Source organism: Ictalurus furcatus, chromosome 16 (assembly GCF_023375685.1).
Source record: "Ictalurus furcatus strain D&B chromosome 16, Billie_1.0, whole genome shotgun sequence".
Taxonomy (NCBI): Eukaryota; Metazoa; Chordata; class Actinopteri; order Siluriformes; family Ictaluridae; genus Ictalurus; species Ictalurus furcatus.
The window spans coordinates 28292552-28305051 of NC_071270.1; the positions used below are offsets into that span (position 1 = coordinate 28292552).

General features: G+C 44.6%; 1 protein-coding gene across 5 annotated transcripts in view; it reads right to left on the reverse strand.

Annotated features, from left to right (window-relative positions):
* Positions 1–12500, reverse strand: part of strbp (spermatid perinuclear RNA binding protein) — an 83075-nt gene that overhangs the window by 3551 nt on the left and 67024 nt on the right. For all 5 annotated transcript variants that reach the window (XM_053645093.1, XM_053645090.1, XM_053645091.1 and 2 more), the window contains 6 exons: positions 10431–10639; positions 7117–7269; positions 5994–6128; positions 5702–5842; positions 5122–5260; positions 4755–4805 (listed from right to left, as the gene is read on the reverse strand). In XM_053645093.1, the coding sequence (XP_053501068.1) occupies positions 4755–4805; positions 5122–5260; positions 5702–5842; positions 5994–6128; positions 7117–7269; positions 10431–10639 (828 nt within the window). The remainder of the gene's footprint in view (positions 1–4754; positions 4806–5121; positions 5261–5701; positions 5843–5993; positions 6129–7116; positions 7270–10430; positions 10640–12500) is intronic.

Here is a 12500-nt window from a genome sequence, read left to right on the forward strand (position 1 = left end):
AGGAACATGCACACAGCTCTCCGAGACCAGAGAGACAACAGACAGAGAGAGAGAGAGAGAGAGAGAGAGAGAGAGAGAGAGAGAGAGAGCGCTGGTTTCCGACAGCACCATACCGGGCTTTCCTTCACCCAGAGGTGCGCTCATTATGTGGCAGGCAGAGAGCAGAACCACAGTTACCCCAAACAGCCATCAGGGCTTTTTTCTGCTTCTATCCGCCCCACACATAAAATTCATTCAAAGCAGCTCTGGCCTGGAGAGACCAGAGAGACTCACTCGAGAGAGACACATGCGTCACAGAGCTCTGTGTGTGTGTGTGTGTGTGTGTGTGAGAGAGAGAGAGCCTAAATCTTTTGCTCATGCTATGAGATAACAAACCGATCGTCTCAGTCAGTGTGTGTGTGATAACCCTAACTAAATGAAGTGACACACTTCTGTAACGGAAAATCAAGGCTGAAGACATCTAGAAATACGTTTTTTCCCTTCTTCATGCCTCGCTTTTGACCTTTATCTCCATTACAGAAACACAGCAGCGCTCCATCTGATCTCCAACTCGGCCTTCGGCGTCCAGATTAAGATCCTTACGCTCTCCGGATCACTGATCAGAGAGTTTTAACAGAATCGTCATACAGATAAATCTTATCCTGAGTGATTAAATGATTTCTTACAGCTAATTTATCCCCCCCCCTCACCTCAGCAGACGTTTCTCACGTGCAAAATCACAGTGTAATCAGTATTACGGTCACGAACAAAATACAACAATAGCGTGGCAATCAAATAACGGGGAAATCCAAACGTCCTTTTTAATGATTTCAATCCGATAAACCTGTGGATAAAACTCTCCGACGGTCCTGTGCCCGGGTCTACTCAGAAGGATCAAGGTCTCGAATACTTCTAATTAGACCTCAATTATGTTAGATTTGAAGTATATAAAAAGGATAATAATATTGGAGGAGTGATGAGGACTCAAAATAAACGTGTGATTCCACGAACACTAACCGAAGATTCTGTACTTAACAACAACAACGTCGTCGTTTTTCTATACTGTCGCTCGGTGCTGATGCTGAAAGTGTTCGGGTTTTAATACTGAGGATCATTATTTGCCCGTATATATTTACTTATATATTGGGATTTTGTAACAGAATACTGAACAGATAATGCGTCCTAATACGAATAACAGATACAGAGGCGGAGTATTCGGAGGCGGAGTTTTCGGAGGCGGACGTTCACTGAATGAATTGAATCCCTGTGAATGAGCCGTTACTATAGAAACGATAACTACTAAGAACGAGAACATTAACACAAACCCGTCGTCTGCATTTGCTGCACTACTGTCAGAGCTGCTCTCAACGGAACATTTGCACAATCGGACCAATCAGAACCCAGATTCGGACCTCGTTCGGATGACGACGCGAGGCTGTGATTTCAGCAGGGCTTCCATCAGGAAAGTGTAAAGTAACCGGATCTACTTTATAGTTCCAGTGCTAGATGATAACGTTATTAAATCAAATTTCATGTCTCCGGCAGTACATTTAATACAGTTTTATTACACGGCTATTATTAAATAACACGTTTCTTGATTTAGGAACGGCATTGCTGCTTTGATGTTAGCATAAAGTGTTCAAAAACTCCTCACTGGCAGTGTGCAACTATACATCCATATTATACACCTGTTATAAGTGTTATAATAGACCTGTTACAGCATTTACATGTTAAAACTAGAGTAGGATAAAGTTAACGTACATGCCTGTGTGTGTGTGTGTGTGTGTGTGTGTGTGTGTGTGTGTGTGTACACAATAAAAATAGGTGTTTACACAGAGCCTCTCAGTTTTCTGAGTAGTGTGTATGTGGTTACTGTGCAAACAATTCTGCGTGTGTTTAAACACACTCCTCTTTACAAGCTTCTCTATATAGCTGACCGCTTCACCCTGGAGTCCTAGCTATGTGGTGTGTGTGTGAGATGACGGAACAGACACGCCAGTCGTCTGCAGCTCTATCACACACACACACACACACACACACACACACACACACAGATCAACAGCCGGCTGTGTTTGGCATCGAGAGCACGCGGTCATCTTATTCCCGGCATGGGACGAGCAGGATCAGTCCCCCGAAAAGCGAATCGGTGAAACATACAGAGGATCGACAGGACGTCTGAACCGGAGCATGAGCTGCACTAGATCCGTTTCATTAGAGCATCAGGAACACAGAAAACATGTTCACTCCAAACTCACGACGAGGGGTGTTGGATGAAAAAACTCTGCGTGTGGGGTGCGGTCATAGTAAAATAATCAATAACTTGGTGCGTGACCAAGCGACGAGTTCAACAGCAATTACAGTACTGAGGAACACCACGCCGTACTTTTTATCTGTTTAGTGTTACATTTAATGCTCACAAAACGAGTTCGTTCCTGTTCTTGCTTACGTTATAGCAGCTACGAACACTCTTTTCCTCACCCGTCTCTCTTTATTCTCTCTCCAAGTTAATACGACAAAAATCTAAACGCAGCTCGTCACATCGTCTTACTGAGAAACTGCAAAGAAGCGTAAACTCCTCTGTCCTGAAGACGTCGGAAAACTTAAAGTTACAGCTTCACCTCTCATTCAGTAACTCTCCCTGTCTCTCTCTCTCTCTCGAACTCTGATCTCTCTCTCGTCTTTCCCCATCCTCAACCCTTTATTGTTCTGGTGGGTTTGAGTTTTACAGTCGTGTAATTTAAACATTTATCTGTCCTTTTGGAGTAAGCAGGGTTTCTGTCCGTTTCCCAGTGCAAGCTTTTTCTTGGTAATCACGTACACACTTATTCAGTGTGCAGGGAGGACGTAATACCGGCGTAAAAATGGAATACTGTTGACACAACGCATAGGAGTGTACAGTTGCAACCAAAATTATTCACCCCCCCCCCAGTGCAAATCAAGTTTATTGTCAAAATGTACAGACTTTCAGCTGTTTGTGATGAACACATCAAACAAAAGCGATTGAAATAGTTCGACACGACGAACGCTTCAAGCGGTTTCCCCAAATTCAACTGAAAATGCAACTTATAATGATTCTCCAGTTTAAAATTATTCACCCCCCTGAATAGACTCCCTCACAACAGCACAGATATGCAGAGCAGGTGTTGTCTCGAGCACACCTGATACTAAACTAATCAAGGGCTTCATTAGTTACAGCAGGTGTGCTTGAGCTGGAACACATGAAATACCTGAACTGGCTTGGGGTAGAAAACGTCTGAAATACCCGGACGGGGCAGAAAAAGGAAGATATAAACGGCTGCAAGCAGATTTGTGAGAAGGCAGGTTGTGAAAAACCCTCGAGTGACTGTAAAAGACCTGCAGCGAGACCTGGTGTAACAGACACTGAGGTTTCAGTGAGCACAGTAAGGCGTGTACTAAACTCAGAAAGTCTCCATGCCAGAACTCCAAGACGTTCAGCACTACTGACCCAAAAGCACAAGAAAAGTCGCTCAGAATCATATAAATAATCCACAGAAGTTTTGGGATTGTGTTCTGTGGAGCGATGAAACAAAACTGGACCTTTTCAGCACGATGGATCAGCGGTACGTCTGGAGGAAGAAGAATGTTAAAGAACACTCTGTCCACAGTCGAGCATGGTGGAGGCTCGGTGATGCTCTGCGGCTGCTCTGCATCCTCTGGCACTGGAAACCTGCGGCGTGTGGAAGGTGAGATGGATTCATTAAAGCATCAGGAAATCCCAGGAGAAAACATCATGCCGTCTGTGAGGACGCTGAAGCTTGGGCATCATCGGACCTTCCAACAGGACAATGATCCCAAGCGTACCTCAAATTCCACCAAGGCTTGGTTACAGAAGAAGTCCTGGAAGATTCTACAGGGCCGTCACAGTCACCTGACTTGAACCCCATAGAAGATCTCAGGTGGGATTTGAAGAAGGCGGTTGCAGCACGCAAACCCAAGAATATTACTGAACTGGAGGACACTGCTCATGAGGAACGGGAGAAGATTCCTCAGGAACGCTGCAGAAGCTCTGCATCTCGTTTCCAGCAGGTCATAACAGCATAAGGAGCTCTAAAGATGCTCGCCATGAAGGGGTGAATAATTTTAAACTGGAGAAATCATTATAAGTTGCATTTTCAGTTGAATTTGGGGAAAACACAAAGTATTCGTTGTGTCGAACTATTTCAATTACTTTTGTTTGATGTGGTCATCACAAACAGCTGAAAGTCTGTACATTTGTAGATTTGCAGTGGGAGTTGAATAATTTAGATTTTACTGTATATATGAAAGTACAGTATATTGGCATGTGTACTGTATGTATATATTTATAGCCTGTGTGTCTCTCTGTATCTCTCTCTCTGTAGTCAGGGCTGCTTGGAATGAATGCGGTCTCTCAGTGCTGTAGACAACAGGAGCCATTCTGACACTGCGAAAAAGAGGCGTGTGTCCAGACTCCGGGACATGAGGACATGAGGACATGGGGACTGGGGAAAGCAGGCAGACTCAGACGAGCAGCACCGACACACCCAGCCGAAGCGAAGCAAGGCTTGCTCCAACTACAGGAAGAACCAAAAGGTTATGAGCCTGTCCTCCCGTTGGCCAGGGGATCTGCCAGCATGGGTTCTTACTGAGACAGAAGGCTGGCTTTAAACACGCTCAAGGCCCAATTGAGAGCTGAGTAAATAGTTGGGGAAAAGGAATCAGGGCAGATTTGGACCCTAGACTCGTACCAGGGATGGGGGAGGGTGGGGGTAAAGGGCGGGGGAGGGGGAACGTACCGTAAGCTGGAGCGGCGGCCGCTGCGCCGTAACCGTACGGGCTTCCGAAACCTGCGGAGAGACCGTTTTACACACACTGTTACGCAACAATATTTACGGTCACGTTCTGATTTATGTACACACCCATAAACTTAGTCTACAACCAGATTCATCATATTAGACCATAATTACATTACACACATACAAAAGTCTTAGGGATTAAAGACTGCACTTTAAATGGATAAAAAGTATGACGTGTCGTTCTTTAATAAAGTTCTAAAAACTGTCACTGTTGGCATGTTGCCGTGGTATAAACGGTATAAAACGCTTGGGGATCTGCTGATGTAGGAAAATAATCAACTTCGAGGTGACGGTGACTCTGCTTCACCTGGTGTGACGTAGCCTGGGGCGGCGGCGCTGACGAAGGCTCCGCGTGCGAGTGCAGCTCTTCCTCTTCCTCGAGCGGCCTGAGCTGCGACGGCGGAGGCGGCTGCGGCGGCAGCAGCGGCAGCGATCGCTCCTTTATTCTACAACACACACACACACACACACACACACAGACTCAGAGCTTTGAAGCTGGAAGGTATGACATTCTTTTAAAAAAAGTTAATAAAAATCAACTAAATACAACTTATGTGACTTTATACGGTCACTTTATACGGATCGGTGCCGTCTCGAATTAAACTGAAGCTCTAATTTACACCACTATTGAAATGTCTGTTACATCACTTCCTGTTCTGTACGGTCTAATAAACGATTAGCGTTTGTACACATTGACAGGAAGTGGACCCGGGCGGTGTGTTTGTGCTCGAGGTCAGAGTATAGATGATGGATGTAAAGACCTTCAGGATGTGCAGCTCGTCACTGATCACGTTACTCGAGAGAGAGAGAGAGAGAGAGAGAGAGAGAGAGAGAGAGAGAAAGAGAGAGAGCGCGGTATTTATTGATTATCGATGACGACGACTGACCTGAGGGAGGATTTTTTTCTTCTTGTTTCCGGCAGCGTTGGGTCCCGAGAACAGTTTCTCCAGAGCGGCGAGGGCGGCGCTCGCTTTGGCTACCTTCTTATTAGGTCCTGCGCCTCGGAACTTCTGTCCGTCGACCTCCACCTGACGATAAATTAAAAAAAAAATCTGGCCTTAAATCAGATTCTTCGCTGATAGAAAAAGAAAACTACACACACACACACACACACACACACACACACACACACACACACACACACGGAGCTTCCAGTGACGGGATCGCCATGTGACTCGCCTCCATGACGAAGCGTTTGTCGTGGCTGCCGCCGCTCTCGGAGATCAGCTCGTATTTGAGGCCTCGCCGTTTCTCGTTCAGCTCCATCACTGGGTTCTTACCGCTCGCCGTCAGAATAGGACCCTGAGTTCGTACCTACACACACACACACGCGCACACACACACACACACACACACACACACGCACGCTCTTTTACAGCTGTTTGTATACAGAAACATGCTAATAAATAAGAGGTCAGGGGCCTGTACCATGAAGCTGGTTTAGGTAAGTTTGAGTTTAGTTCGTGCCAACCCTGTGTTTTAGGTACCATGAACGTGGCTCGGCTTTTACCGGTGTTCATCACCTGCCTCGTCACTCATGGGGAACAAAAAGGTCTGAAGAACCCATAATGTCTGCCTGATGGATTTTTCTCTACAATGATCATTTGTGGAAAACTACAAAAACCACCTTCAAATCTAACATCGATCCAAACGTGTTGAAACGTTGTATCTGTGGGACACGTTTCTCTACCACGACAGTACTGAAACGGTCCGCTCTCTCGAGGAGGAATCCGCCACTGCAGCTTGCAGCTATATCGTCCTTAGTTATTTAACAAAGCTGACTTAAGTAAGTAATTAGAGCGAATGTCTGAGGCATACGGTCAGGAAGGAAATGCGTAGCGAGTTACAGAGTTTTCCCACCTATAACGTCTATCGAGTCTGCCTGGTTTCACACCACATGCAATTACACACACTGAAAAGCGTCTGAGCGACGTGAAGGGCTGAAAATATCTTCGGTAGATCGTTCCTTCCTCTTTTATGTAATTTCACTTCTTTTAATTCTCTTACTCGATTGTTTTAACCGTGTTTATTTTCTCTTCTTGTTTTGTTCGTCGGTCCAAAAGTCCATTTCTGCAGCGCTACAGCTCCGTCCTTTGGAACAGTTTAGCGGCTTTGGCGTCCGGTTCGCTTCCTGCGGGTGAGTCGATTCAGAGTCGATTGAATCGCTTTCTCGCTAGAGTTCACTAGGGTGGAGGATGTGTTCAGACCCGGGTGTGATCTCGAGTGTGTTCTCACCCGACTAAAGGACCTAAACACACTAAAGGCTTTGTGTGTGTGTGTGTGTGTGCGTGTGTGTGTGTACCTCCAGTGTGCTGGAGCTGTCTGTGGTGTGTGATGTGTTATTGCACGAGTGTGTCGAGGTCTCGCTCTTGCCCTCGCTGTCTGACTTCTCATCTGCACTCATGGAGTCCAGGTCTGTGTCGAAGCCTGTTGGGTATCCCATCGCCTGCAGCACCTGTCCGTCACACACACACACACACACACACACACACACTCTCATTATACACGCTCGAATAACTCCAAACACGGGTGTGTGTACACACATCAAACCTTTACACAAATACATACACACACATTACACTGTTTGATTTATTTTTTTTTCCCCCTTGTTATACAATTTAGTGGCCACCATTTTAGATTTCCTCCTCACCACTCGCACTATAAACACACGCTCCTGAAATCACATTCTCAATAAAGCCGAACGCTTGTCTAGGGAATTTACAGGATTCAGTTTTGTTTGTTTGTTTGACCCCGAACTCGCGTTTAAGTACGTTATAAGGAAATGTACCGAAAAATGTTGTCGTTTTTATATATATATATATATATAAATATAAAATATGGCTAAAACACAGAAGACTGTAGGAAATTTTGCACACGTGAAAATACAAAACATCGCTGTTCTCTTAGTGTCACAGTGGATATGAAAAGTCTACACACCCCTTCTAAACGTGGGGGGAGAAAAGAAACCATAATCATGTCGGATCTCAAAATAAATAAAATGTTTTAGAGTACAGTAACCTGGGTGCACAAGTCTGCACACCCCTTAACTAAGCTAGCTATCTAACTGTAATGAGCGATGCATATTTCTCTCCTCAAATCGCTGATCTACAGTCAGTGTTAGAGATTTAGTGGAATACGATCCAAACGTAATACGTGTACATGCTGCAGTCTGACTGGTTTAAAGGTGAGAAGTCGAGTCGAACGCGGCGTTGATATTCACGTCGATACACTGAGTGTACGGCTCTGGAACCACCGCAGAACAAGTATACTCAAGGAAAAAAAAACAAACAGTGATTTTGTACAATATTACAGCGAGAACGTTGGAGAAGATTCCACAGATTCAGCTCGAGATTTACTTCATCAGCATAATTAGCATTTAAAAAAAAAAAAGACCCACAAACAGGGCTTATAAAGACATGTTGTCGTCAGTAAAGCTCTTCTGGCAAAGCAGGAATATATTATTGATTTAATCCTAAAATCAATCCCAAGGAGTCGATGGATTAAAGCATTGAAGATTAAAGCGGTACAGTCCGCAAATATGGAACAAAAGCCTCGCGTTTAAAAACGAGATCAGAAATCTCCAGGATATTATCAGACAGGACTTCTATAATCATTAGGTCGGATACGGTTTTGAATAAGATGTTAAAAGGTGTACTAAATCACCGCTTCAGTGAGAATAAAACCTCCAGGGATGTGTAATGGAACCGGAATTACTTTTACTGGAAAAGTAGAGGAAAATTTACTTAAAAAAAGAAAAATCAATAAGAACGATTTCACTTCGTCTGTGTTCGAGGCAAACTTGTAATTCTCCGCCTAAAAACTATTTAAATAAATAAATAAAAATAAACCACACCCTCTGGACTTGCGATCTCAACTCGACAACTCGGGTCTTCTTCTCAACTTCCAGTTCCTTCCCCATTTACGGAGTGACGCCAAATCAACATGGCCGCCTCACGCAGTGAGTGGACAGTGTAAAGTCCCACTTGGTTAAACACGGCACTTGGTTAAAGCTATAACGCTGACCGTGCTAATCACAGAGACCTTCACAGAGTTATCGCTAACGTTAGCCGGCTATCTTGTTGCTAAGCTACAGCTTCAGCTGCATGAATGCTTAGCCACCCAGCCCTGTGACTGTAAACGTGCAGGTAAAGTACCTTACTATGAGCTTTACGTGCGCTGAAAGAGCAAACAAAACGCACTCTTTCGTAGAGGCGTCCATGTTTTTTTTTTTTCTCCTTTGTGCGCTGAATGTTCCAGTGTGAAATGACGTTATCGCAGCTCGCAAACGATCACTCACACGTCTCCACGAGCACAGCAGCGGTCTTCATACGACAGCGCTGTTCGACTCGGGATTCCGGTCTGGTGATTAGCAACTTCTTGTAGCGTTTCTACGGCATCGTTATCGTATCGTTTCTATAGTAACGACTTACACAGTGATGGCATGAGAGTGCTTACATAAACATTTTTTTTGTAAGGAGACGTTTAACATTCTGGGAAGGAGTCTCCAGTGTCAGCGCTCTGTAACAGTCAGACATCTTCAGGACAGGAGTTCACGCTTTATCTGTGGTTTCTCTGTAACGTTACAAGCTGCGTTTGTTTTTTGTTTTATTAACCAAGAGAGATTTTAAAAAAGAGAGAGACTGGTGAGATCAAAACAGATCAAAAGATAAAACTGATACGATGCACCACACACACACACACTGAATTATTCCTTACACGATATCTGTTTTTAAATTTCTTTTGGGTAAAGGAAGAAAAACAGTGGTGTTGTTGAGGATTTCAGGAATCCTGTAACGCTGTTCCTGCTACACTTCTGAAGCGCGTACACTTTTTCCTGGTTACACTGAATTGGATTGAATCAGAAAGTGCTATTCGGCTCAGTGATTCAATTCTCAGCATCCTTCTAGCTGAATCGTGTGTGTGTGTGTGTGTGTGTGTGGACCCTAACTGGTGCCTTTTATGGCTATGCTCTGGAGGAAAGAGGATTAGACCGGCTCGCTTCTCCAAAGTCGCTTTGTTCACAATCAGCCTGGAACAGCTCAGATTCTGACCCCGGCATTACCGTGCCCGCTGAGAGTGTGTGTGTGTGTGTGTGTGTGTGTGTATAAAAACTACATAGTCACAGCTGCAGTTTATTGCTAAGCTCTGCTACATCACGGAGGTCTGTACTGTGTTATCGCTACGTGACAAACTCGCTTTGTTTGGTTACTACGGTAACAGCCGGGGTTCCGGTTTTTTACGTGGAGAATTGAAGTGCTTCGGGTTGATCTTTTTTTTATTGATCTGCACAGGGATGCACTGGAGATCTGTAAAAGTTAACGGAGCTGTGGCAGGAATGCGAGTCTGTGCCATTTAAAAAGGTTATTTATTTATTTAGATATTTTTTGTTCTTATTGTAACACTTGTAAAGCTTTTGTTTTTGACCAATTAGTTTGAATTCAGTTTAGTTCTCGAATACTCTTACACACATTTCAGCGTCTAACATCCGCTACCTGACCATCTTTGTTATTTGTGGAACCGAAACACACCTCAAGGTGCACAAACTTGTGCATTCAACCGTACACATGTTTGTTTGTTTTTTGGAGCGTGTTACACTTTCCACGTACTGCACGTTACCTTAACAGCTACGTGCAGCTTGGCCGTTTTCTTGGAAGAACCCGAGGCTTCGTAGACGGTTCCGTCCACGTCCACGGACATGGTGAAGACGGGAGCGTGAACCGGACCGGACTGAGACAGGAGCTTGTACTGCAGACCGGGACGGATCTGATTCAGCCGCATCAGGGCATTCATGGGCTGGTTGGAGTCTATTGCTTTACTGTCTAAAACTGAGAGAGAGAGAGAATGAGAGGGAGAGAATGAGAGGGAGAGAGTGTGTGTGCGTGCGAATGAGGGAGAAAGAGACAGACCGAAAGAGGTACAGAGATGATGAGAGAGACAGAGGAAGAGAGATAAAGGGTGAGAGATGAAGAAAGTGTGTGTGTCACAGAGAGAGACAGACAGAAGAAGAGAGAGAGAAAGAAAGAGACAGAAATAGAGACACAACGAAGAGAGCGACAGAAAGAGAAAGACACAGGAAGAGAGAGAGAGCGACAGACAGAGAGAGAAAGATACGTACAAGCATTTAGCAGGCAAAGAGAAGGAGATACAAAGAAAGAAAGAAGAAAGGTAAGAGAAAGATAGAGGGAAACAGATGGAAAGCAAGAAAGAGAGAGGGAGAGAGAGTGATGGAGGGAAACAGAGAGAGGGAGAGATAGAGGGAAAGAGAGAGGGTGAGAGAAAGGGAGATAGAGGGACACAGATTCAGAAATATAGAGGGAAAGAAAGAGGGAGAGAGATAGCAAGAGGGTGAGAAAGAAAAGGAGATAGAGGGAAACAGACGGAGAGAGAAAAAGAGATTGAGTTTGCCATGTTTCCTGGGATCCCTTTTAATGCATCATAATAAGAACTTAAAATAAATTATAAAAAATAAATAATAATAATAATAATTAGAGGTGGACCAATAGTGGATTTACTGATACTGTAAGTAAGTTGGGCGGGGCTTACCTGCTGATAACTCAATGTAAAATATTACTGAACTTTATTACTAAAATAAACAGTACTGACTGTACCATGACAATGTACTGTATTTCGTTTTTAATGAAATAAATATATAATATTAACTTTGAATAAATATTAAATAAAATAAAAATATATACAGCCAAACTGAATTAAAAAAACACTTCCAATAACACAACAAAATTAGTCCGTGATAGTTTTTATTTCGCCTCTAGAGGCCACTCTCGTACTGTATGATGACAGCGGACCCTTCTCAGCCACTCCCAGGAAAAACTATGGATAGTTCCAGCTGCCTGCTCTGTCTCTTCTCCTCCGATGTTTCTCACTAAGGACACACACGGCGTGTCGATGCCGTTGATATTTAATTTCTCAGCGAGTCGCACTGCGCTGCTTCCACAACCGGTTATTGGTGCCAATTAATCAATAAAACGGTCAACCTATTATAATAATAGAGAGGTGGGGCGCACGGTGGCTTAGTGGTTAGCACGTCCGCCTCACACCTCCAGGTTCGGGGGTTCGATTCCCGCCGGGGACCTGTGTGTGGGGAGTTTGCATGTTCCCCCGTGCTGCGGGGGTTTCCTCCGGGTACTCCGGTTTCCTCCCCCAGTCCAAAGACATGCATGGTAGGCTGATTGGAGTGTCTAAAGTGTCCGTAGTGTATGAATGTGTGTGTGTGTATGTGATTGTGCCCTGCGATGGTACAGGGTGTACCCTGCCTTGTGCCCCATGCTCCCTGGGATAGGCTCCAGGTTCCCCGTGACCCTGAAAAGGATTAAGCGGTATAGAAGATGGATGGATGAAGTAGAGCGATGTAGTGTGTCGTTTAATCTGTTGTGGGCTTAACGGCTACATTCTGCTCCTCTGAAAGCTGATTTGTGGAAGCAGCGCAGTGTGACTCGCTGAGAAATTAAATATCAACGGCATCGACACGCCGTGTGTGTCCTTAGTGAGAAACATCGGAGGAGAAGAGACAGAGCAGGCAGCAGAAGAGTAGAACACTATACACACACACACACACACAACCTGAGGGACAGAGACATGGAAGGAACCATTACGTGAAGGACCGAAAGAGAGCTTGTGAGAGCTTCCTCAGACAAACAAATAAACCACAGAAGAAAAGCAGAACCCACA